A 27429-nucleotide genomic window follows, 5' to 3' on the forward strand; every position below is an offset into this window, starting at 1 on the left:
GGCTGACCCCTGCATGCACACAAGTCTAACTGAGGACCCTGTTTTGGTGGGACTGGTCCAGCATCCCGGATTCTTTCGGACATACCAGTCTCGGAGACTCCAGAGCAACCGGTAGTTTGTTTTGATGAGTTAATTTAATTCTCAGCAGGTATGTGGCGCCGAAGGGTCCGACTCCAGTCTGCTGTTTTTAGGAGGCGTGGATGGTGCTGTCGTGCTCTGGGAAAGATCTGGTCCTGCCTCGTGCACTTAGCATACTTCTGAAGTTAAAAATGTGTCTTTTTATTAAGGGGATCGGTGCGTTGACGCGTGATGTTCATTGGTCAGAGAGGTGTGATTTGTGTTGGCTTTCCAGCTGCCTAGAAAGCGTTTACAGGATATTTCAGCATGTGTTGGTTTTGTTAAGCGTGAGACCCGACGGCTTTTTGATGCCGTCTCCACTATGTTCACATCTGCTTTCAACAACGCAGCTCGGGTTTACATTCCCCACCTTGTTTCTAATGTTCAAGTCCTTTTCCTGACCCGGCTCCACATATTTCATGCCTTGCTGTTTATAGCTGATGAGTGTGAGCATTGTTGTGGCAACGCTTCCTCAGGTCAAGTGTTTGGCGTCGAGCCCAAGTGGATTATTCTAATCTGCCTTGTTACCGACTACTCCTTTTTTTCCAGTCATAGTCACAGCTATGGAAGATCCTCTTAAAAGTAGCTCAGCATGGCTTAATATCGACCACTTCAGTGTCTGTGTGGACTCCGTGTGTTGGTAACAGCACATGGGGAAGTGGTCTGCTTTGAGTAGCAGTTTATACGCTCTCCGGTGTGGGCTAATGGTTTCTCCAGAGAGCCCAGACACCACAGAGTGTGCATGTCTTGTAATACGTTTCCGTAAAAAGGGTGATTAAAAAAATGACAGATGGGCTGAAGCTTATTAATTTTTTATTTGCCATGATAGAGAGCATGTGTGCACCATCCTGAGTAAGCAGGTTGTTCATCACATACTGTAAGTCTACTGTTTATTCACATTTTGGCAGACTCTCATCATCCAGAGCGAATCACAGCGCTGCTCAACTTTCATGATTCACACAAACAAAACAAAATCAAACCCAGTGAAGACAGATGTATTTATGTGGTGGCGGCAATGAAATCATCCTGGTGATTAGGTGGCCATAAGGTGCAGCAGGGAGTAAATATGATGACTAGACTTATTATCTTATAGTTCACTAAGCTTTTCTTCTGTGGAAAACGTGTGAGGTGCCTGTCATCGATCAGTCAGTCGACAGAAAATGAATCAGCAACTATTTTGATAATTGATTAATTTAGGGTTGCAACTAAGGATTATTTTCATCATGGATTAATCTGATTATATGTTTTCTTTAATCGATTAATTGTTTTGTCTGTAAATTGTCAGAAAATGTTGAAAATTGTCCATCGCATTTTGTTTAAAAAATGACTGAAACGATTGTCAAAGTAGCTGCCAATTAATTTTCTGGTTGTCGACTAATCTAGATCAATCGTTTAAGTAATTATTTAAGCAACAGTTCACTGGTTCCAGCTTCTCAAATGTGATCTTGTTTTAATTACTCTTCTGTAATAGAAAACTGAGTATCATTGGGACAAGACAAGATGTCACCACGGGTTCTGGAAACTTTTGATGGGCATTTATTGCTCGTTAGTTGGAGCCCTGTTCCAGATTGTATCTTGGATTTGATTATACTGGTTCTGCACAGGTTTTTAGGAAAGTTTTGTATTATGTAGATCTACTGCAACTACTGCTCTGCTGTTTTTGCACAGTGTAGTTTTTCTACGTGTTGTCCGACAAAGGAGTTTGCATTTCTTGTCGGGGGTGAAAGTTAAATGTGGAGGTCAGACTGGCTGTGGCTGTCCGTCCGTTGTGTGAGTGCCCACAGTTATTTCTTCCTTCCTCTCAAGAAGCAGTGTGTCACGGGGCTCATGTGATTCTGGCATACAGTATGTTTCCATCCATCTTGGTGTAAATATTGGACCACACACACACACACACACACACACACACACACACATATACACACACACACACACACACACACACACACAGAGACGCACTGGAAAACACCTCCAGGGACCGTTGAACATGAGAAGTGTGTGTCTGTGCCTGTGAGTGGGCAGGGAATTGGGACTTGGTGTGTGCATCGACACGCTGTCTCTAAGTCACTTTGGAGCAGACCGGATACGGACATGTATACGTCTATGACTAGACAGAAATGTCCCTGTTTGTGTTAATAGGTCTGTCAGTCTATTCAAATATTTAATCGTGATTAATCGCATGATTGTCAAATTATTTGTTATCTGTTCATCTGTTCAAAATGTACCTTAAAGGGAGATTTGTTAAGTATTTAATATACTTATAAACATGGGAGTGGTCAAATATGCTTGCTTTATGTAAAGGTATGTATATATGTATAATTGAAATTAAATTACCAACAAAAAACAATGACAGATATAGTCCAGAAACCCTCACAGGTACTGCATTTAGTATAAAAAATATGCTCAAATCATAACATGGCAAACTGCAGCCCAACAGGCAACAACAGCTGTCAGTGTGTCAGTGTGCTGACTTGACTATGACTTGCCCCAAACTGCATGTGATTATCATAAAGTGGACATGTCTGTAAAGGGGAGACTCGTGGGTACCCATAGAACCCATTTTCATTCACATATCTTGAGGTCAGAGGTCAAGGGACCCCTTTGAAAATGGCCATGACATGTTTTCCTTGCCTAAATTTAGCGTAACTTTGGAGCGTTATTAAACTTCCTTCTCGACAAGCTAGTATGACATGGTTGGTACCAATGGATTCCTTAGATTGTCTAGTTTCATTTAGCTTTAAAACTGAGCCCGCTACAACCTAAAAATCACAAGTTGTGTTAATGCGTTAAAGAAATTAGTGGCGTTAAAAATGCATTGGCGTTGACTTTGACAGCCCTAGCTTTAGAGTGATCAGTAAAATATCAAAATGAAGATTTATTTAAACCATGCATACACACTCACACACATGAAACACTAAATTATTATATTTCTATTGTCGCTCAGTAACTCATGTGAGGAGACCACACTCTGGCTTGTATTGATAATGCAGTCTTATCAGTGTGTGTACACACCCAGCTGAGCTTCAGGAGATTTCATTCACACTACATTAATTTTTCTATAACATTGCATCAGCAGTGATTTTTTTTCCCCGGTTGATTTTTATAGTTCCTCTGGATGGAAATGCTTTATGTGTGCCAATACACATTGTGGGTTTATTTTTGAGACGGTACATTAGAGTTTTTCTTGTGAATGGAAATGAAAGATCTTTCCCCACTGGAGTCGGGAAGAAGAGACGCCAGCTACAGAGAGATGATGAGCTAGTTACAGTTGCATCGCAGCACACATCTAATCAAACACATAGAAATCTTTACATTCAGTGAAAAATGGAAAAGGTGTTGGAGCCCTTTTTTCTGAAATCTAATTCACACCGCTGTGAGCAGGCTGGAAAATTGACACTCATTTGCGAAACGCTGGCAGATTTTAGATTGTGTCTCAAAGTGTGTGTTGTCATCCAGCCAGCCCACTTGTTTGCTTGCTTTCCTCACTTCCATTTCTCTTCTCGTGCACGGATTCGTTTAAGCTGAACCGCCAATCAGAGTGATTTCTTTCATGGACGGGCGCTGCCGCCGATTCAACACAAAAAACTTTGACACGGGCAGACTGGAGCCGATGGTGCGGTCGGCCCCAAACTGTCTGACAGCCGACCGTCGGCTTGGTGCGTCAGGGCCTTTAGAGTGCACTGTGTAGCTGCATTATGTAGGAAAATATAAATATAAAATCCTGGAAAAGCCTTTGCTACATACTGCAGGTACAGTGTGATGTTTTAAGAATCAGAAGTAGTGATGTAGAGGTCTTGATCGCCGCTGTAATAATCAAGACAGGCGAAGTGGAACCCCTCTGTTCAGGACAAATATGCTTACACACTTTTTCAAAAAATACTGGGGAAAAAATGTTTCCCGTCCCTCTTCATTCTTTTCATGTTCTACAATGCCGACGCCATCTGTTCTCGTTCATCGATTGGACAAGTTCGACCAAGGATAAGAGGCGGGATGGAAGATGGAAGAGAATCTGGCGTCAGGTTTGCCAGCTCCCCCCCTCCACCCCATAGATCAGTTTCCGAGTCATCGAGTGTCTAATCTTCACAGTGTGCAAACCCAATCCCTCTCCGCTGACCCCACCGTGCAACTCTACACACTGGAGACCGGACCCAGGGCGTCTGGAAACGAGCTCGCGCCCACACAAATGCACGCACAAATGCATTACACTTGGATTACGAATGAACACACAAAGCCTCCCACACTCAAACGGAAATGTCCAAAATACTTCATTTGTAGAGTTAACACAAGCTTTGAGTGTTTAAACTGTTTTTTAGACAAGCACCACTTACAGCACAAGGATGAGGTTTATGGTCAGACCAAGCAGTCCTCCCTTTTCCTACAACTGTAAAACCTCCTGCATGATGTGCTGCACGATGCAGGAGGTTTAGTCACCATTTGGGAAACAATGAAAGACATTACAAGAAACTATAGGAAGCCTTTCGTCTCATGCTCTTTCCTTCTTTCAGGATGACTAATGTCCAGATCCACAAGGCTTTTTTCATCCTTTTTTACTCTGCCATCGGCATCAAACTTTTTTTTTAAAAGCCGAACTTGTTGTTGGACATCCTGTTTCTATTTATTCCTGTTGCTCGGTTTGAAAGCGCCGCAATGGACAAGGAATGGCTGATTTGTGAAGTTGAAATGAGGAGTTATCTTTAGGGATGGGATCGGGAGATCGGCATTAATGCTTTCTAGTCGCCGTTAGCTGTTGGTCGCCGGTGAGCCGAGTCCTTCTTGGCTAAATAACGGAGCTATCGTTAACGGAGGTTATATCATGATGCGTTCAGGCTCTATTCAGTAAAAATGAGCACTGAGCAAAGGGTAAATTATAACGTATCACATGTGTTTGAATGTCATCTCGTGAAATTTAGTTTTTTTTTGCGAGAAACTTGAACAATTACAGTGTGAAGTGAATTATAACCGGTTTAAATGGCCTTTTCTGTATATTGTTTTTACATACATTTTGGCCACCAAATGTAGGGCCTTGGTGGCCCGTTTGGCCAGTGCTTAAAAAAATATTAGCGTCTATCTCTGCAGTGTCTTGCTTGATAACACTTTGACTTGTTGCTGCAGAGATTAAACCTGTGACCAGATCGTTAAGTTTGAACATCTTCAGAACACATTCATATGAATCAGTTTACACAAATATGTTTTATTGCAGAGCTAACAATTTATTTAGAGCTCTCACTTTGACGAGCATCATGTCAGTTGTATTGTGAATGTGAGATCTTTGTCTGTGAGCTGGTTGACTGGCTGAAGACTTGCCGGTCAGTTGACTCTCCCACCAAGCAGCTGGTGTTCGTCACAAGAAGTTGAGGTTTCTGATTTGTGCCATTGATGTGGCGCTGCCTCTCAGTCAATTAGTCATTTTTTATTGACTTTTCAAGAAACTTATGAGCACATCTCTGGTAAACACAATATTTAAAGTGGTGCTTTTGTGTGATTCTTTGTGGAGAAACTCAGATTTGCAGATCTATGGATTAAATCAACTAATCGATTAAATCTCATCGAATGAGTGACTAAAACTTTTTTTCTAAATATTTTCCTGTTACGTCATATTTTTTTGCCATTATTAGTACACACAACTTATTGTGTTAAAGTAAGACACTTTTCTCATTATAACAAGTTGGTATGATGTTATAAAATGTTCCTTTAACATCAAGAACAAATCAAAGGAGAAGAGAAGACCTATCCTGGGCACTTGAGAAGGGTGTGTGTGACCTGTTTTATAGATGTTTTTGTACTAATGAATGGTTCTATAGAGATTTGCTTGGATGCATATGACAACACATCATATGATGATTGTAATGCATGTTGTCATTATAGTTAAAGTTAAATATAAACATTTGTATTTCAGTGGGTTGGATATTCTTTAAACGGAAATGTGCTTGCAGTTATGTCTCCCAAGAGACCTTTTCACTGCCGCTCGATTGAGGTTTGACTGGAGCAGCAACCACCTCTTTTTCCTCGAGGCCGTGAGTTCAAGCACGTGGATGTGCTTTTTCTCTGCCACTGAGCTGGAATACTTGGACTGCTCTCCAAACAGGACACGGGTTAAATGGGTTGGAGTTCCTTCTGGAGTGGGTATTTTGACAAAGAAAGCTTTTGAGGTAGATCAGCTGAGCCCGCTCGCTCCTACCACACCGTTTATTTACTCTGTAGTTCACATTTAACCTGTTTAACATCCACCAGACCATTTACTTTGCTATAGCTGGTATGTTGCTGGGATTTACGGGGACGCAGCTTCCTGTTTATCAGAAACATTTACTATTGGGGGTAACTTATATTAAAATATGTATCCTGTCTTGATGCTGGCTATAAATCACTGTTGAAGAATATTACTTGTGTAGGTAAAATTAGAATTTACAAAAACATAATACACATCTGCAGACAAGAAAAGATAAGACACATCTGCACTGGAGTGAGAAAAACACAGTGACAAAGGAGATGAGAATAAAACTATAAAGGAAATTAAATCCTAATGGAACTTATATATAGTATAGTACATTTTAGATGGATGAGGCAAACATAAGAATTAATTAATTAGTAGTAATGTTTGTATCCTGTTCCTGTACATTTTGCTAAATTACATTATTTTGTTTATAGGAAAATCCCCTTGTTTTGGCCACTTCCCTGTGCAGTAATATAACCATTCTTTATGCAATCAGGCTTGGCTTAACCCCTTGAAATGGAAAGCAGGTATGTTGCTGACGTAACACGACTGCCTTTACCATTAAAGCATCTTAATACATTATACTGGAAAGTAGGCTAATACCCACTATCTCTCTGAAGTAGCAAAGTAATATCATAATGCTTCGACTAAATGACTGACAACTGGCGATTATTTTCATGATTGATCTGTTGATTTTTTTTTTTAATGAATCTATAAAATATCACAAAAGAGCCCAAGGGTAGCCCTTCAGTACCTTATTAAAATTGTTGTCTATTAATTTTCTCAAGTTCTGCTAATTGATTAATTGACTAATCTTTTCAGCACTAAAATGAACAAGAATTGTAACTGGTGGTGTATTTTCATCTCAGTCCTAAGCACACATCAGTATAGCAGATATTGGCTTTCAAGTAGACATGAACCTCACTCGCCTTCCACGTGAATAATGTCTTTTATCAATCCCTTAAACTCTACTTTTGTGCCATTAAAAGTATGCAGAATTAGCTTTCAGCAGTTCCTGTTTGCAATGTACCCACTGATGCACAGGCAACTTTCACTGGATTACTTTGATACTGAAGAAAACTTAAAAACGTGATATTTCTCGGGCAAGTTCTGGACTTATGAGGGAGCGTCATGTTTCTAAGCGTTTGTTTCTAATTTCTAAGCGGATATATCAATAGACATCGGAGACAATGATACCTTCGGAAAGTGTAAGTCACCCCGAATTTAGAAAAGTGTGTGTTAGTGTGGGGAGAAGCGCCTTACAGTTTGAAAACTTGTGTTATCTCACAGGTGGCATCCTGCTGTGTGGCTGCACTTGATTTGGCTTTGGCACTTTTGTAACTTTACAAAAGGGCTGTTACCTCGAACCGAGCACCTCATCTGTAATGTGAGGTGTACAGTGGTGCAGTATAGAGGTATATTGGTTTTGTGCATACCACTAAGAAGTTAAAAGTCCCCCCATCTATCTGTGATAAAGGGAACGAACCATTTGTCACGAGGGATGAAAAGATGAAAAGAATGAAGAGGAGGGAAAGTGCGAAGAGAGACTTTCTGTTTTTTGGAAAATAGTTTCTGTAAGCTTTTTGAAGAAGACGTGTGATTGTGCTGCTCAGCATGGAACAGCTGGGGAGCTCAAAGCCTCTCGCTCGCAGGGAACATGAAGGGTGAGAAACGCCTAAAAGCCTCGGAGTGTTTGAGGATGTGGTTTAGAGCCAGTAATACCGGGACAATTAGCTATCTGATGACCTTCTTGATGAAGGGCTTCGACAAAGATCACAGCAGCCACAAGTAAGAAGATCAGATAATGGCTTTCTTCCCTTAGGTTTCTCCTGTCACCCACTTTCAGCCTACATTGTATTGATACATTGTTTTAGCCCAGCAGGCAGAATATCAGTAGCTCAGAGTGTCATAACAAAACACAGAAACAGTGAATTTATAACTAGAGATGCACCGATCCGACTTTTTAAGTACCGATAGCGATACGTGGGCTTTGGGTATCGGCCGATACCGAGTACCGATCCGATACCGGTGTTTAATTGATAAACTGTATGCCTCACTGTGTGGATGTGGGATCAATCTTTTATGTGTAAGGCAACATCAGGTTTGACTTTAACATTGTTTTCTCAACTTTGTAAAACAAAATGAAACAAATTAATACGAATTTGTATTTTATTTATAAAAAAAATATTTTTTATTTATTATTAAAGTAATAAATTGTACACTAGCAACTTGGTATTTTTTTTCAAAATTAACAGATTTTTTTATTTATTATTAAAATAATAAAAATCGTACACTAGCAACTTGGTAAAAAATCTTAAAAATTAACAGAATTTTTATTTATTATTAGACTAATAAATCGTACACCTGCAACTTGGTAAGTGTAGTGTTTTACTATTATTATATACAATTTTACAATATTATGAAGTCCAGTTTGTTGTGTTTGCACGTAGCAGGCGTGCTTCATATTAAATGGCTCCAGAAAACAAGAAACATCGTCCTCACTGAGTCTATGCCAGGCATCTGCTATTATTTATTGATCTGATGACCCACTTTACCAGGAGAGTATCATTACCACTTTCCAGTAATGAAGATGTGACACTGTGTTGGAGGTCCTGGTTTTCTTTTCTACCCTGACCTGGTGCCTGGTGTGGGCTTTCCTCTTTGTTTGGCCCTGTTTGCCACAGTTTTTTATCAGTTTATATTAAACGCTCTTAAATTTTTGATGAATTTTTAAGCAAAAATGCCAAATATCCCCAGACTTTTCTTTGTCATATATGATAAAACTGGATATCTTTGGGTTAGACCATTGGTTGGACAAAACAAGCAAGTGGAATTCACCATCTTTATTTTTTATTTTACCTTTATTTAAAGTAAATTGAGAACCAATTTACATTTACAATGACGACCTGGCCAAGAGGCAGCGTCAGAAGCAAGTCAATACAAGACATTAGAACACAAAAACAACTAGTGCAATAAAACAACATTAGACAAAAACATCACAATATACACGGTATATACAACAATAGATATCTATGTGCTGTGTTCCAGTGAAGCAAATTCAAAAGCAGGTGCAGAAATCAGAAACTATAGCTTGTGGTCTTATGCTCTGGGAAATTAAAATTGGCATATTTCATTATTTTGATATCGGCCTTTGGACAGTTTGGGGCCGTCGGTGATCGTCTGTCCGTGTCGGAGGTTTTTCAGCCGTTTCAGCATGTTGGGAGAAACCACTCTGATTGGATGTTCAGCTTAAGCGAATCAGTGCACGACGAGAGAAACAGAAGTGAGGGAAGCAGCCAACGAATAAAGTCAAGAAGAAAAACACAGAGGGCTCTTCTCATTGTTCATCTTCATCTCATCTGATCATTCAAATACACGGATATTTTCACAACGACATGGCCGTCTGGAATGAAGCTAAGTGGTGAGTGAGAGCGGATTGGAAAATGGTCGGCAAACGCCGCTTTGTTTCATGTACGTATCATAACAACGGCTTGTATATCCGCCGTCCTCGGTCTTCCTGTTTCTCTTTTTGAGTCACAGAAGGTACGTGCTAACTGGTTGGTTGTAGTCTTTGCGGTGTGTTCAAGTGCAACTGTTTGGCCGAGACAAAGGCTACGTGAGGCAACGCAACAGTTGGCCTTCATCAACGCTATTCTTTGATGTTGGCTTGGTGTGTCTGGGCCTTAAGCCTCAAGTCCTTAGCACCAGTGGTTCTTGGCTGGTTATGAATCAGGACCTACCTTTTAGATTTAGCCGATTAGTAAACCCCATTCAGTAATTCCCTCTATGAGTTCCTCTTTGTCCATGACCCTATTAGAGGATCTTCTGACCCATTTTGGTGAAATGATCTACCAGCAAAGAAACGCTGCGTCTTGGTTGAGTTGTTTGTTTCCACAGAGCCTTGCGATCCTGAAAGTGTGTCACCCTTTTGACACACCACATCAAGCATTACACACCTTTTAACTCAACGTGAATGCAAATCTTGCGGAGTACTCTGTGAACTTTGTGTGTGACCCGATCGATTGATACCAGGTCTGTTTCCTTTGGCACACACATGTACGCTAAATAGGAGAGTTTGACATGCAACGCATAAAAAAGTGCAGCTGTTGCGCTGCTTCCGTGTTAACATGAAGACATATTTATGCGCGTTTGCTGCCTGTGTGCATGTACATCTGTTTTGGTCGTGCTGTGTTGGCAGCCAGTGGGAGTGGCAGGTGTCATTCGTGCCTCCTTGCAGTTAAGTTTTTACGAGGGCTTTTGAAAGTGTGAGTTTGCTGTTCCTGCTGTCAGCAGCACGCTGTTACAATCCCTGACCTCGGCCCTGCAGAGTCAGTCTCACCGAGCTCCAGATCTATTGTTGTAGGACTGTGTGTCTCGGTAGCTAAGCAGCAGTTGGCATGCAGCCACACCGAGCTGTGTGTCATGCAGAGCTGCAGAGGCCGGGAGCTTAGTCACACACACACACACACACACACTTAAAAAATGATATACATACGCCCATGCATATAACACATGTGCTAGGAATGCCAGTTTAAACAAATACCTCAGCCATTTTAATGATCAATAATTTGAAATGCATGTATTTCCTCAAAGAAAGCCTCATTAAAACAGTTGACATGGTTATTTCTCGGCTTAAGTTTAGTAAGTAGAGTCTCAATTTGCGTACTTCTGTTCTTACTCTTACTATTTTGAGTGCATAAGTGCATTTACACTGAGAAGTATGGCAAAATGCAGTGCACTCTAAGTACCTGGATCATACTTGCCAACCTTGAGACCTCAAAAGGGAGGATTTCAAAAACAAAGTGGGAAGTGTGGGGGTCTTTCCATGGAAAAAATCTTTGTTTCCTACAGGAAGTTGGCTCGGGTCTTGAGCATGGATGTATGAAGGAGTTGTAGCATTTATTCACCACCAAAATAAACTGTACACACACTGCTACTGCTACGTCCACAGCTACAACGCCACCGACAACCCCACACTCACCGCCGCCACACAAACACGACCTGTCGATCACTCAATAACATTACTTTGCGCTGACAGACCGTAGGTTACTTCTGTGACCGTAGCACAAACACACACGGTTTATCAGACACTCGCCAACGTTACGCCAGGCAGACACACAGCGGACAACCTCACAGCTAAACTAAATGATGCGCTGGAGACTTACTGGAAAAGTGTCTGCTGCATGTGTCCTCGACAATACACGCAGCATCGTGGCTGCTAACTCTAACTGAACCGGGGACTCAGTTGTCTGTTGTGCGCATACACTGCAGCTGGCGCACCGCTGCATGCAACGCACTGATCTTGTCAGTTAATAATCGGTTAACGAGGGTCAGTTATTGGTTAGAAAAAAAATTCAAAATTAGCATCACTAAAAGGAAGTAAATCTGTCACTCAACGTTGTTCTGCTCCCTCTGCACGCTCGGTGTTGTTTAGCGGAGCTTTGAATATAAAACAGACATCATTAGTACAATGGAAGTCCCCGTCTCTGATGTCAGAGTCTAACGTTCACCATACTTCTGGCTGCTTTTATATACGATGCTGTACAGAATAATGCCCGAGAGTACGAGCATTATTTCCAGGGAGACTGGGCTTGGGAGAGTTGACGTCTTTGAGCCACACAGGAGAAAGCATGAACTGTGATTGAAGATTGAGAGAATGAGGGAGGCTCTGGAGAGGCTGCTGCTGTTTTTGTTGAGTTCTTGATAACAGGAGAGTTTAGACAGGACGATAATACAGCGCTCTGATGTGTTCAATAACAGGACCCACCGCACGCTATGCTTCTTTTGGTCCTCAGTGTCTGGATCCATAGGTATAAATCGATTCCTGGCAGCCAACAGCTCCCTCGACACTTACTGAGCGTGTGTGCACATGTGAGTGTGCAGAGAGGATTTTACATGTTAAGAGCATAGTGCTTTAGTATGCACTGACAATGCTGCATGTGTGTGTGTGAGGATGTGGGATTAACCCCTTCTGTCAGGGGAGCAGGTGGGGCTGAGGCTTACATCCAGTTTTGCAGTTCAGACACACCCATCTTCACCTCCCCCTCTTCTTCCTGCGCTCTCTTACATGTCCTCCATTTTGCTTTTGTTGCCTCCATCCAGAATAAAACATCCCTCCTCCTCCTCCTCCTCCTCCTCCTCCCCGACCTCAGAAAAGGCTGAGAAGATTTACCACCTGCTGAACTAAAAATGTCAACAAGAAGTGCTTAATTTAAATGTGTTGAACCCTGGTGTGAATTCTGTCTGTGCCACCCAGGCGCCAATGTGGAAGTACCTTCAATGTGCATTTTATTCTTTCTAACAGCCAGCAGGAGGCGACTCCTCTGGTTGCAACAAAGAAGACTGATTGTATAGAAGTCTATGAGAAAATGAGCCTACTTCTCTCTTGATTTATTACCTCAGTAAACATTGTAAACATGAGTTTATGGTCTCAATCGCTAGTTTCAAGTCTTCTTCAATACAGCATGATGTTCATTTAGTAAATTATGGTCCCATTTAGAGTCAAATAGACCATAAAGCAGGGGATGCTTTAGGGCGGGGCTACCTTGTGATTGACAGGTAGCTACCACGGCGTTGTCCGTGTTTTCGTCTTACAACTTTAACCCTTTCACAGTAGGGGTGGGAATCACCAGAGGCTCCACGATACGATATTATCACGATACTTAAGTCACAGTACGATCATATTTGCGATATGCTGAGTATTGCGATAAGATATATTGTGATTTATTTCCTTTTTTTCAACTGCAAATTATGCTGTTTGTCAACATCTCTTTTATCTAATAAGATAGAGTTTTTACTCTGTCCATCTCAGAGTTGTCATTCACATATCTTGAGGTCAGAAGTCAAGGGACCCCTTTTGAAAATGGCAATGTCAGTTTTTCCTCTGCAAAATTTAGCGTCAATTTGGAGCATTATATAGCGTTCTTCCAACTAGCTAACATGGCATGGTTGGTACCAGTTGATTCCTTAGGTTTTATTGTTTTATATGAAACAGTATCTTCACTCTATAGCTTTAAAACCGAGCCCGCTACAAACTCTGAAGACAGAATAACAGCCGGACTGTTAAGAGGTTAATAGTTTATATAATAAAAGGTTGATACTTGACGTCCGTTTTCAGTTCATGGAAGTTATTTGTAACATTTTGGTCGCCTAAAAAGGTCTTATTCAGTGTTTGGTTGTACTTAGCTCCACCCTTTCGTGTCACTTCTGGTTCCAAAAACCAAGATGCCGAACTCGAGTTTACAAATCCGTAGTCCACAAACCAATGGGTGACGTCACGGTGACTAATCACTTCTTATATACAGTCTACGGCGCCACCACTGTTTCACCTCCACCCTCTTCTCTCCCTCTCACTGTGTGTGAAGAAGCTGATTATAAATTCACAGCTATACTGACGCTGGGGTGCGATGCACTAAAGATAGATCTATTAACACTTTTGGAGTGAGATATCGGGATGTGAGTTATAACTCAAAGTGTTACTTCTTCAAGTGTGAGGCAGTGAAACAGTTTGGATGATTGTAAGGATGCATCATGAGCAGGTAGGAAAATAACACTTTAAAACAGGCCAGTTAGAACATATCTGAACACAGGCATCTCAATACATGTTCGGTAGTACTGACGGTCTGACATTGTGTCTGAAGTATTCACTTGGAAGGCCTCTGTATGAACTTCTCCCACTCGGTGTAATGGGACTGTATCTTCAGTGTTTAGGATTAAAGCCGCCCATCCCCACTCATCATCAAAACACTTTGCTTCCTATGCTTTATTCATGTGTGGCTTTGCAAGGCACTCTGGGAATTGTAGGATAAATATTCTGCCTCCATATGAGGAGCACTGCCTGGAAGTGAAGTGATGTTATTGTTTCTGTTCTGCTCTTGTTTTGAAAGATTGCTTAGCATTCAGCTTTTTTTGTCAAGGAAGTGGAGGAGATGCAAGAAAGGTGATGAGTTTAACTTGAACCAGTGACCTCATTAGCTCGTTGTAACAGGAAGTCCATCCTTTCCTTTCTCTCATCAGGTACAGCAGCCAAATTCACAATGTTAAAGCATTTATAGGTCTATTTTGTAATTCTTTTAATTTAACTTTTATTTTCCAGGATAGTCCCATTTAGATTTAACATCTCTTCAGGGGGAGCCCTGGCCAAGACGGCAGCATAAAAGTAAAAGCACAAATAAGACTTGAAAACAAAACAGCAAAAAGTTAAAAACATGAAGTGATTTATTTCACATAAAAGAGAAAAGTAACAGACTTGAAACAAACTTGTATTGTATCAGCTGATGAATTAGGAGTGTCGTTCAGTAACAGGACATTTGACCACGGAGATGAGAGTGACGGCTGACTTGACCGCACGTTACCGCAATACGATAACATTCCCTTTCCATGACAGAGTTAGCATGCAGCTTTAGCCGTGATGTGTAGCTACTTTACTGGATGTGTAGTGTTTGCCACTTTGGATTTAACATGTGAGGGTGCAGGTTGTATCCACGCAGACCATATACATATTTGAATCGATTTTTTCCCCCCACCCCTATTAACAGATATAAATCAGTTTTTTCTCTGTGTAAGAAATTGGACGTGTGGCATGAGTGTGTGTGAAAAGTCTCCTGGTCAATGCGTGAGACTGCATTCATGCCTTCTTTTCTCACACATGCTCTCTCTCTCTGCTCCTCGCCGTGATTTCCTGTTTATTCAGAAAGCTGTGTGTGTGTTTTGACTCATTCTCTGAAGTCAGCATTTACCGACACCCACCTCACTCAGCATGAAGAATAAGCCACATGCTCCACTGTACTCCCCGACCTTAGTCATGTCCCCGATGCTCTGATGAAGGCCTTTTGATTTCAAACTTTGCAATAAAATCTTTGGAGGTGTGAAGTGTGTGTGTGGGGGGTGTATTTTGAATTTGTACTTACTGAGCAATTTTAGCCATTTATAGTGACTCTAAAACTAGGCTGTGTGAGGCTTTAAGTGTTTTCCTCGTTTTCCTATAGTTTCATATGATACCGGTATCTTCAATCTAGCTTTAAAACCTCCCGCTACAACCTCCGAAAGACCGATTGCATTAATGAAATTAATGGCGTTAAAACAAATTTGTGTTGACCCGTTATTAACTTTGACAGCCTTGATCAAAACATGCGTACCGCTAGGACTAAAACTGGGATATTTACACACAGGAGGTAGAAATTGATCAAAAAGCTAGTGGGATTTTTGTTTTCATGAGTAATCGTGAGCGCCATCCACATGCATGAACTCAAATTTTAAGATAGAAATTGCATTTGGATGCTGCTTCTTCCACTAACTTGAGTAAACCCTCTAATCATTGTGTTGATCCTCTCTTTGTCACTCTGCAGGGCAGGGCGAGTGGTGCTGCGAGAGACGGACGCATGAAGCATGAGAGGGTGGAGCTGAGGCTTAGCTGACCCTTCCCCTTCCTTCTCCTCCTTTCCCCCCCGTGCTCCATTCAATCAGCACCTCCTCCTCCCTTCCCCTCCCTTCCCCTCCTTTCCCCTTCCTATGTCCCTCAAACTGTGGGAGCTCGCCCATCTCGCCTCCCCTCCTACTCCAAACCTCAATCAGCCGTGCCCAATGTACTCCCCGGAGCAGGAAAACATCTCCACCACCGCCTCCACCAAAGTGCCAGTGAAGTATGGAGAGCTCATTGTGCTGGGGTAAGCAACAAGAAATTACATCTTAACACCCAGAACACACCTGTTAATGTATCCTAATGTCCTGTCCAAAATGTGCGAATCACACACCAAGGACACAATACACACTCCTTGCTGGTTTCACTGTATCAGGTTGATTGACAGTGGAGGTAACACATGAAGAAGTGAAGCAATGAATGTGCTTACTGTGCTCAATTTCTGATTTAAAAATATTCAAAGAATTGGCTTTGTGGTAGGAAATGGATTTGTTTGTTTGACCTCAAGTTAACACACAATGTGTTTTGGTAAGAAATATTAAATGCAAGCATAATTTATGTTTGTTTACAAGAAAACAAAGCTCCTTTAAGGCACAGTAAAGCCTAAATTACAGCGGTACAGATGCACAGTCAGAACACTAATTAAAGAGATAATCATAACTTAAGAACAATGGAAATAATGGTGGCAGAGAGAAAAAGACTTGAGCTGTTGTGGTGGTGAAAGACCGAGTGTCCTGAGGGAGTATACAGTCAGGATTTAGACGCACGTTGATTGGTCAATAAACTTGCTGATATTTTTCTAACAAGCTCAGCAGACGACGCCTCTGAATGATTCAGTTGACGTGAACAAATGCGGCGATAAAACGGAAATGCTTCTCCAGAAAACCACATAAACAATTGTGATATTTTTGTCCGGTTGCTCAGGGCCGTGCACAGGACAGGATAGGATTGTTGAAGAGTTAGGATTTAATGTTTTTGGAGATTAACCCTTGAAATAATTACAAGATGAGATCAATTTTGGCCGAATGAGCAGCACCGGATACTCATCGTTAACGCCGTGTTAAAATCTCCTCCTCCAGAGATTTGTTTTGACCCGAGTCCACATGCTCAGCTGTAGGAAAAACCTTCCACCGGACCCTGCATCAGCGTAGAGGACATATAAGTGTTCACACACACACTTTCTCCAATAACAACTGACAGTGAAGGACTTCCTTTATCTGTCTGTCTCCTGTTTATTCCCCAAAGGGCTATTCCATTCCACTCCCCGTCCCTGCCCACTCCACAGAGGAATGCAGATGTCGGAAAGACTCCTTACATACACATAAACACACACACACACACACACTTTCTAGTGCACGTACAACACACACATTTTTCATGTCTCTCGCACACAGTTGGTCTCACAGCTGACTCACAGCTTGTTGTTCTGGGTTGTGCTGCTGGAGCGCTGTATTGTCAGGGAGATGACTGTGGAAATTTTCCCTAGTGGAAAAACGCAGCGCGGAGCAGTAAACGCAGCTCCATGCCTTTACAAGGGAGAACCCCTGTTTTCCGTTATGCTCTGCTTTTTCCGCTCCTAATTTTTTTGTTCTAGGCCAGGCCACGCTTTTTAAAAGGTCAACAGGGGCACTTGTAGCTGTTTGACATGAGTAGTCACACACTGCGCTGCAAGCAAAGCTAGAAATGTTGTCGTACTTCCTACTCCTACTGTGCGAGTAGATCGTTTGAGATGTAAAGCCAACGTATGTATGTTATGTCGTGGAACAAAACATTAAAATCTCTTCAGCTTGTTTTAACCACAGACCTTATTTTAGGCATCTAACTAAAAGCCCTCTCAAAAAAAAAACTTCCAGACGAGGGAAGCGGAAGTGCTTAAATGCAAACTCATTTCTGGGTTTTAGGACTCATTCCTGCACTCTACCGTGGTAAATTACTTGCTTTCATAACTGTGCAAATTAAACGGCTCAGCTGTGGTGAACTCCACCCATCTGGCTCTCCCAGCAGGCTGAAACAAGTGCAGGGATTTAATTGAGCCTCCCGTGTGACCAAGAACAGGCTCGCAAATGCAAATGCTAATGGAGAACCCCATCAACACATAGCGCAGTGTTGTGTCTGGCCTCGTCGCTAACCCCATACCAACATTACCATGTTTGAAGCCCGGTGATGCTAATGGCCTAATCCGGAGGAATGCTGCAGTGTCTCTGGGGACAGTCTGTTTACAGGCGGGCGTACTGGACATCTATGTGGCTTTTCACTGGATACACTGCAGTCCCTCCAGATCCATCTCTGTCTGTCTGTATACGTGTGTGATTCTGTATCAACACAGTAATGCATTTTTCATGTATGCCATGGGCCTCAAGTGCAGCGTCCCATCATGCTTTACGTGTTGCATCGGCAGAATATTGTTCATTTCTAAGGGGCTGTATACATGCCGCGTCTAAAACACGTGGAAAGTGTTTAAAACAACTGTTTTACAGAAAAGGTGAAGCAAGTAAAATAGTCCGTGGGACAGATGTGAAGCTAAAATGATTAACCGCTCCTCCATATATTTACCGTAGACTGATATTTATGGAAGAAAGAAAAGATATCTGCTGAATGTGATTGGTTGTTCCTCGTCACATGACATTCGCTGCAGCGTTCTAAAGGGTGAACTATTTTTATGGTCGTGTCCAGAAGGTAACCAGAAAATTGCGAAATCTGATCTGAGATCTGAAAAAACTTGCAAAAACTCTTGCAAGATTCTCTGCCCGACGACCTATCCTAACGTTAACTATAAGAGGTCAATGCCTAATTAACTATTCAAGGTCAATGCCTAAACTTACCTATTAGAGATCAATGTCTAACCTTAACCATCTCGCGAGATTTTTCCAAATTTGCGGGTTACCTTCAAGACACTTCCTATTTTTATCTCGGGGTGCAGCCATCGCGCCTCGAAAAATAGGTGCTTGGGAACGCTTGCATGCCGTGACGTCGTCGCTCTCCCATTTGAGTGTATTCTGCACGTCTATATTGACAACAATGGATTTGAGCATGCAGAAGACGTGGCATGTGTAAGACGGTATATATTCACATGTGGAGATGGAGCTCACTGAAAGAAATATTCTCTCCCTCCCACACCATATATTTAGTTTGGCACTGCGACAAATTTCAACATCTATCTTCTCATTTGATATCTGTTTTGTAACTTTGATGTTTCTATATACTGTTGGTTTAAAAAAAATAAACTTTAGTGTAATAACCTTTGTAATGTTAACACATGTAAACAGAGACGCAGAGAGGGACTCAACCATAGGCAGTAATTACTCACGACCTGTCTTTATGTTTTTATAGGTTTACTGTGTAAGTGGTAGCTTGTTGCTGCACACTGAGCTCTAGTTTACTGCTGTTTGGAGGGAACATGCACACATGAAGAATACCGTATGTGTCTGCACACACAGACTAACTTTTTCCTAACTCTGGTCCTTCCCGCCTCACTGTAGGAACAACCTGTATACACACATTAATACACACTGACTTGTAGTTGGCCATTGTTTGGAGAGTATTTGGATACATGTAAGTACACTCACACATTACTGCTACCCATGGCAACCCTGGGTTTGAACTGCCAGCAACACTTTGAGCTCTCTCCAGCAGACTGCCCTGCCCTCTCTCTCTCTCCGGATACGGGCTAAACTTCACCATGGTTACGCTCTTGCCATGGTTACTCTTCCCAAACGTTGGCTCTGTTCTCTCACCATGGTTACTCATAAACCCTCACAACGTTGTTTGATCCCAGCAGATCTGCTCTCTCAGAGAAACATTTAGCCGTAGGCTGGGCATCCTTACAACCTGTCTGTGCCGTCTGCTCTGGATTCAATGGGTGGTTTCATTTCAAGAGTCTTGATTGGTCGAAGACACGTTCCAGCTGTGCTGACGTCCTATACAGCATGGCTAGTTTTGCTGTAGTCAGAGCGTTTTCTTTTGTTCTTGCTTATTCATGTTTACCTACTTTAAAGTTACTTTGAGGAATGTTTAACTGGTTATGAAACTGTCTCAATGTGATGCTGATGCCTCTATATGACCTACATAAGTAGATGAGACCATCAGTGCAAACATTGGCTATTTCTATATAGTTATTCTGAATGCTTGTCATTGGTGCCACCGGGTCGGATTCTGCACAACATCAGACAAAACCATACAGATTCACAGAAACTTCTTTAGCTCAGACTCCAGCGACAGATCCAGCTTCATTTGCAGTCATGGTTTAAGATGATGAACCCTTGAAATCTGTATGTGCTTAACCTGCGACAGTGACTTTTTCTTAGGAGTAGGCTACTATTTTGACCTTGCCGCTGTGTATTCCAGTACTTATTAAGTTTACCACTGGCTTCCTGTTTTCATGGAAATGTTCTGAAAACTTAAACATTGGTTTTAAAAAGTGTTGGGTAATGATACATGCTCTGGAAGTCAAGAAATATTGTTCTTTTCTGTTCTCTTACATGATAACAACAGTTAGAATTACTGGCTTTAAGAAAAAGAAATAAAAGCAAATGAAAGATAACAAACAGGTAAAAACTGCTAAATTTGTGGCAAAGCAAAAAGCTGCAGGAAGCAATTTAATCTTTGTGTATTTCTTGAGTTATCACTTTGCATTTCTTGCAGTAAAGTAAAGCTACAGTGAAGCCGGAGGAGTCCATAACTTCTGTGGCTTCTGGATGTCATAACAATGTTAAAGTGGCGAGCGGTGTTTATGCATGTGGTGATGTTTATAAAGCTGTGGTTCTGTTAGGAATATCACTGCACACTGGTAATGGCTTATTATCTGAAACACGTGTGTGCAATAAAGAATAAAACCTTGTGTAACCTGGGTGTGCTCGCTGTTTGACAGCAACCAATGTGTTTCACAGCAACCGATGTGTTTCACATTTATACCTAGCAACCCAAAGTACAGGTGCGGTGCTTAAATCATTGGCTGCTTCAGCAAATGTTTATTTCATCGCTTATTCCTAGCTACTAATTTTGCTTTTGTAAATCGCTTAATATTGTTGTTTATATTATTGTTGTCAATGAGTACCTTCTGCTATGTTAAACGAGATATCTTGATTTTTAAGAATGACACTTTTTTAGGAGGGATGAATCGCTTTTCTACCATAATGCATCCGCTGCAGACGGGTCAGTTCGAAGGGTAACTTTGGTATTTTGCAACCTGGAACCTAGTTTTTCCATGTTTTTGTTTCGAAGTGATTTTTGAAATTGGTCCGGTATGGAGGGATAATGCTGAAGATGGCAGCCACGAAACCAGTCAATGTAACGTTACGTTCACTAAAAGTGCTTGTTTTTGTCACTGACAGGCTCAGATTGTTATTATACATGTCTGACACCATTATGGAAAGGACCCTACAGAGAAATAAAACGTTTTTCTTACCTTTCTCTTGATTCGGCCTGTTTGTTATTGTGTCCAAGTCCCGCTCAAGGAGAAGTCTCGTTGTGAAACCTGAATATCCGTATACTCTGGCTCAAATAAATAATTCAAAGACCTCCTCCACATTGTGGAAATCAGCTAAATATTCAGCCATGACATTGAAAATCTTTCAGATAACACTAAGCTATGCTTTCTGTACTCCAACACAACCAACACTGCCCGTTTCCACCGTGGATGTATTACACTATTCCACCGTTGTCTTCCAACAACACGTCACCTCGCCAGATTTCAGAACGAAACTTCTCCTTCAGCGAGACTCTTTCCATAATGTCAGACATAATAACAATCAGAGGCTGTCACGGCAAAAACAAGCTCTTTTAGTGGACGTGAATGACGGTGCCAGCTTGCCCCAATAGCACCACATTGCAGCTTGTTGAGCAGCTGCCGTCTACAGCGCTCTCCTTCAATGCTGGACCAGTTTCAGACATTGTTGTTCCTATTAGTCAGTTAAACACAAAAACATGGGAAAATAGGGTCCAGGTTGCAAAATACCAAAGTTACCTTGTAAGTCAGAAACAAACTGTTAATATACTGAAAAGTAACGAATGTTTTCTGGATGTTTTCTAGGATATTTAGCAACTCACTCACTCAGACACACTCGCAGACACACAACAGCTCAGTCACGGTGCTGTCGGGAGTCACAGAGACTCCTTTCTGTTGGAGGGAACGCCTCTGTTTATTCTCCTTTTCCTCAGCCATGCATCAGGCTAAAGGAGTCTCTTTGTGTGTTTATTTTCTCAGCCTTTCAGGGGGTTTGTTTGGAGGGCTTTGTTGTTTATGGGGACATGATGTGCTTTTGTTAAAAAGCATGTATGAAAAGTATAGGCTGCAGTTTGTGTGTGTGCATATAGTCTTAGGGGCACGGAGGGAGTGCACCAAAATGTCTCAAGCATTTTCCACAATTTTTTCAGTGTGTTATACGACTGCTCAGACAATAATGCCCTATTGTTTTGTGTGTTTATGTTTGTGTGTGTGCAGGTACAATGGCTCTCTGCCCAACGGGGACCGAGGCCGACGCAAGAGCCGTTTTGCACTTTGTAAGAGACCGAAGTCAAACGGGGTGAAACCCAGCACAGTTCACATCGCCTGCTCTCCACAGGCAGCCAAGGTGAAACACACACACACACACACACGCACATACACACACAGACACACACACACATACACACACACACACACACACACACACACACACACACACACACACACACACACACACACACACACACACACTACAGTATCATGTAGTCCTCCCAGGGATCACAAAACTGCAGTCATCGAAACCCTACACATCAGCAGTTTCAGTCCTTTCCCTTACATGGTGATTTTGGTTTTAAGTGAGTTTCCTTTCTGGAAACATATTACAAACAAATAGAGCGATATGCATGAGTCCGAAAAATAGTATTCTTTTCTCCTTTTGTTAAAAAAAGGATTGTCTTTGTAGGCAGCATGATTTTATTTGTCTGACAACATCGAATCAAACACACCCAGTTCAGTGGGTTTGGCCTGCAGCGCTGCTCCACCAAAGGCTTTATTGAAACTCTGTTTCTGCTTTTTGTTCTGTGATATTAAAGCACCACACACACACACACACACACACACACATGCAAACACCACCAACAAAACAGGAAAAGGTTCCCTGAGTAAGCAGAAAAAAGGAAATTGAGCAAGTAAAAGGCTCTGTCAAAGTTTAAAAAAGGGTTTTGAAGTATAGTTTTTTACGCAGCGTTTGACTGAAGGGAAACAAATGTGAACGGTCCAGTCGAAGGTAACTGAGCGTTTTCTGACAAAGTCAGAAGTGACACAAGAGGGTGGAGCTAAGCAACCGAACGCTGAATCAGACCTTTTTAAGCAGGTGTTTTTGCCATAAAGCTTTGTTCAGGTTCAATCCTCGTGTCCATTTTAAATGAAGGGCCTGATTTGAGAGTTTAACTTTTGTCTCTTCATCTTCTCTGTGTCCTTTGTGTCCCATCAGGCCATAAGCAACAAAGACCAGCACAGCATCTCTTACACTCTGTCTCGAGCCCAGACGGTGGTGGTGGAGTACACCCAAGACAGCAATACAGACATGTTCCAGGTAACGAGCCTCAGCTGTCACAACCTTATTATTTTTTCCACCTCGCGTCATTTTTCTTGTACCATCGCGATGATTTAATCCCGTCTTGGATTTCTCCAAGTGGAATCATCTTGTAATCAGACAAGGAAGGATTTGCGTCCTTCTCTGAGTCACAACTACATCAACACACAGACGTGATACACATATTTTACATTCAGTACTTCCTTTTCTGCGATGTCCATCGTGAATAAACTAGGGATGCACCGATCCAGCTTTTTTCAACTGATAGCGATACCTGGGCTTTGGGTATCGGCCGATACCGAGTACCGATCCAATACCAGTGTTTAATTAATAAGCTGTATGCCTCACTGTGTGGGAGTGACTGGGATCATTCTTTTATGTGTAAGGCAACATCAGGCTGGACTTAAACTTTCCTTTTCTTTTTAAAACTAAATGAAAAAAATAAATACATAGATTTTTTCATATTTATTATTAAAATAATAAATCATACACCAGCAACTTGGTAAAAAATCTTTATAATGCAGAAACAAAACGGTCAAAACTTAAACAGGAATTAAAATTCCAGTATATAATGTAGGGTTGCAACTAAAGATTATTGTCATGATGATATTATTATTGTCTCGATTAATCGTCTGGTCTATAAAATGTCCGAAAATAGTGAAAAATGTCTAGTTTTCTCAAAGTTTCTCAAAGTGATGTCTTTAAATATGTTGTTTTGTGAGTCAAAAACCCAGAGATATTCAGTTTAATATGACATATCTCAATATTTAAGAGGCTGAAAACAGCATTTTCTGACATTTTTGCATGGAAAGTCACTTTTATTAATCGTTTATCAAAATAGTTGAATAGATAAGCCCCATTGTCACCGATATCCGATCCAGCTATTTAAGTCAGTATCGGCCCAATATCCGATATCAGTATCTGTGCATCCCTTGAGTAAAAATCTATGAATCCTCTAAGAACTCTTAGGGAAAAAGATGCTTCTTATAACTGCAAAAGTTGCCTGAGAATCATCCCGTTTTTAAGCTTTCTTCAGCCTCAAAGTAATCCAGTGATAGTTGTAGGTACATTGATGGATGAACTGCCAACAGGAACTTCTAATAGCTAAACAAATATAGCTATGTCAACATATCTGAAATGCATGCATCGAAACGTGTCAGAACACATCTCCTCCTCTCTTCACCAGATCGGTCGATCGACTGAGAGTCCCATAGACTTCGTAGTGACGGACACGGTGGCGGGCAGCCAGAGTAACGCAGACACCCAGTCGGTCCAGAGCACCATCTCCCGCTTCGCCTGCCGCATCATGTGCCAGCGCACGCCGCCTTACACCGCACGCATCTACGCCGCGGGCTTCGACTCCTCCAAGAACATCTTCCTAGGGGTGAGCTGTGTGGCGAGTTTGAGAGAGTAAAAGGGAGCGAGATGAAGGTAGAAAGCACCTTGTGGCAGAAATAAGAGAGGAAAGAGTCATTCAGCTTGTGATCTGGTAATAATAGAAATATATAATATAATGTACTACTCCCTCTCCACCTTATATTGTGCTTTGCCCCCTGTTGAGTTCAGATGTTTGGTGTTGAGTGCTGAGAGAGTTGGCCAAGTCCTAATAAAAATACGAATGTCAATATAACTTCTGAACGTTAAACAATAAGATATAGGTATTACACGTGTTTGATTCGTGACTGTCCCTGTCCTGATGTCCCATGTCTTGGTGTTCCTCAGGAGAAGGCTGCTAAGTGGAAGACGTGTGACGGTCAAATGGACGGGCTGACAACCAACGGCGTGCTGGTGATGCACCCTCGAAGCGGCTTCATCCAAGACTCCAAACCAGGCGTCTGGAGGGAGATCTCAGTCTGCGGCAACGTCTTCACCCTGCGGGAGACCCGCTCGGCGCAGCAGCGGGGAAAGATGGTGAGAATGATGACCTCACTAATCACAATGTAAAAGAGGCAGGAGAGCAGCTGACAGCCTGCAATAACTGAGGTTTTTGGCCACTTGGGCGCAGCAGAAACAAGTTGTGAACACAACATTGACATAACTTTTTAAGTTGATATGTTGAATTTCTTAGCAAACAGTTGCTTATTTAGACATCCAGCAGTTACAGAGCATCATTATCATTCACTTGGAGTCTTTGTGTGTGAATGGAAGTCCAATTTTATCTTTGTTTTTGGTCTCTACCAACTCATGAGGGAAATATCTGTCTCTTTCACTGCTAACTGCTGCTCTATGTTCACCAGCTAGTTGCTGTTTGGTGCTGAGCAGGTAGTATACAGTGAGTTTTTACAGCATTTCCTCTGAAAACAGCTGCTGGAAACATCCTTTTGAAAGCAGTGAGAGTGAACCAAAACAGTAAAGTTGTGTGCTGAATAATGAGAAACAATGAAACGCGCTATAAATCTCTGTAAAGCCGAGAGGAGCTGCAGAATCAGGTGATAACAATGAGAAACCCCCTTTCCTATTGTTATTATAAAAATATTATTGATTATAGACGCGTTAAAATGAACAAAAGAATGAACAAAACAAAGACAAAAAAATGTGATCAAGTGACTGCGTTTTCTACGAACGAAATTCTTTCTTTCTTTCTTTCTTTCTTTCTGTCTTTCTTTCTTTCTGTTCTTCTTTCTTTCTTTCTTTCTGTCTTTCTGTTCTTCTTTCTTTGTCTTACTTTTGGCCTTTTTGTCTGTCTGTCTCTGTTCTTCTTTCTTTCTGTCAGTTTTTCTTTGTCTTTCTTTCTTTATTTCATTCTGTCTTTTTTCTTTCTTTTGGTCTTTCTGTCTTTCTTCCTGTCTTTTTGTCTCCGTCTTTCTTCCTGTCTGTCTTTCTTTCTTTCTTTCTTTCTTTCTTTCTTTCTTTCTTTCTTTCTTTCTTTCTTTCTTTCTTTCTGTCTTTCTGTATTTCTTTCTCTCCCTCCATCTCTCTCTCACTCTCGTAGCAGCTCTGTCACTCAGGCAGCGGGAGGTCAGTCAGAGCTTAACACCGCCAGGTTATCGGGATGCCATCCCCACGGCAACAGGTCCGGCTGTCAAAGCTGTGTAACAGGACCTTGTAAGGGGATCCTCCCGCTGACGTCGGAGCCTCTCAGCCAATCATAACGCTCCTGCCGCCTCGTCGGCGTGGCCACTTGTGGCATTTCTCTGATTGGATTTAGTTTGTTGGTGGTGTGTTTGATTGCTGAAGGTTTGTTTTTTTCTCCCCTCCATCTCGCCACCCACAACATTCACATCATCAACCACACAGTCAGCAGTTCTAACATTAATCCTTCTCTTTATCTGGGGTCCCACCTGTTTTCAAGTCTCTCCAGTGCAGCACAAATTAACAGCTCTCTTATCTCCTCCTGCCCTTCACCATCCGGAGAGTTAACTGTGTGGGCATTATCCACCACTACAGAAACCACTCATTATTTCACACTTCATTGACAATTCAGATAGTCGGCTGTGGGAAAGCACCTATTTTCATTATGTACGGTGACCGAGCATGATGGGGTTTAATCGTCATGCTGAATGCACACACAGGAGTGGAGACCGCTCAGGGGAGTCTTGTGTCTTGTGATGCTGTCACAGAGACATGTTTTTCATACGTTTTGAAGGATTATGTTACTATTATGCAGAGAAAAGACAAACTAGAATCAAAAATGTAAACTGGAAACTACATCTCTGCTCTGTATATCAAATGTCCTGAGTTCTCCTGCTTCATTTGAGTCTATGCGGAGGTAGAAGGAGGTCATCGTTTTTATTGTTGTAGTCAGAGTAACATGACGTCATATCCGTATCCGTCAACCAAAACAAACAGCGGAGGGTCCGCGTGGATACGACCTGCACCCATCCATCCATCCATCTGCAACCGCTTATCCCGTTAGGGGTCGCGGGGGGGGCTGGAGCCGATCCCAGCCGACATTGGGCGAAGGCAGGGTACGACCATCACGACCTGCACCCTCACATGTTAAATCCAACGTGGTAAAAACACTACACATACAGTAAAGTATGGAAACACTTTGGGTTTCACACATTGCCATTAAAAGCAAAGCTGCATGCTAACTCTGTCATGGACAGGAAACGTTTTTGTATCGTAACGAACAGTCCACCCAGCCGTCACTCTCATCTCCGTGCTCTTCTTTTATCTTCTAATAATAAAAAAGTATTAGCAAT

The 27429-nt window shown here is 41.8% G+C and overlaps 1 protein-coding gene and 1 long non-coding RNA gene across 2 annotated transcripts in view; one reads left to right on the forward strand and one right to left on the reverse strand.

The window, feature by feature from the left end:
• Window positions 1-27429, reverse strand: part of LOC141774452 (uncharacterized) — a 393135-nt gene that overhangs the window by 157421 nt on the left and 208285 nt on the right. The window lies entirely within an intron of this gene.
• LOC141774445 (E3 ubiquitin-protein ligase pellino homolog 1) overlaps window positions 1-27429 on the forward strand; it is a 46710-nt gene that overhangs the window by 11606 nt on the left and 7675 nt on the right. Inside the window, exons 2-6 of the mRNA XM_074647120.1 lie at window positions 15676-15993; window positions 22186-22315; window positions 23183-23284; window positions 24471-24668; window positions 25007-25195. Of these exons, the coding sequence (XP_074503221.1) occupies window positions 15839-15993; window positions 22186-22315; window positions 23183-23284; window positions 24471-24668; window positions 25007-25195 (774 nt within the window). The 5' untranslated portion in view covers window positions 15676-15838. The remainder of the gene's footprint in view (window positions 1-15675; window positions 15994-22185; window positions 22316-23182; window positions 23285-24470; window positions 24669-25006; window positions 25196-27429) is intronic.

The sequence above is a fragment of the Sebastes fasciatus genome, chromosome 9, assembly GCF_043250625.1.
Source record: "Sebastes fasciatus isolate fSebFas1 chromosome 9, fSebFas1.pri, whole genome shotgun sequence".
Classification (NCBI taxonomy): Eukaryota; Metazoa; Chordata; class Actinopteri; order Perciformes; family Sebastidae; genus Sebastes; species Sebastes fasciatus.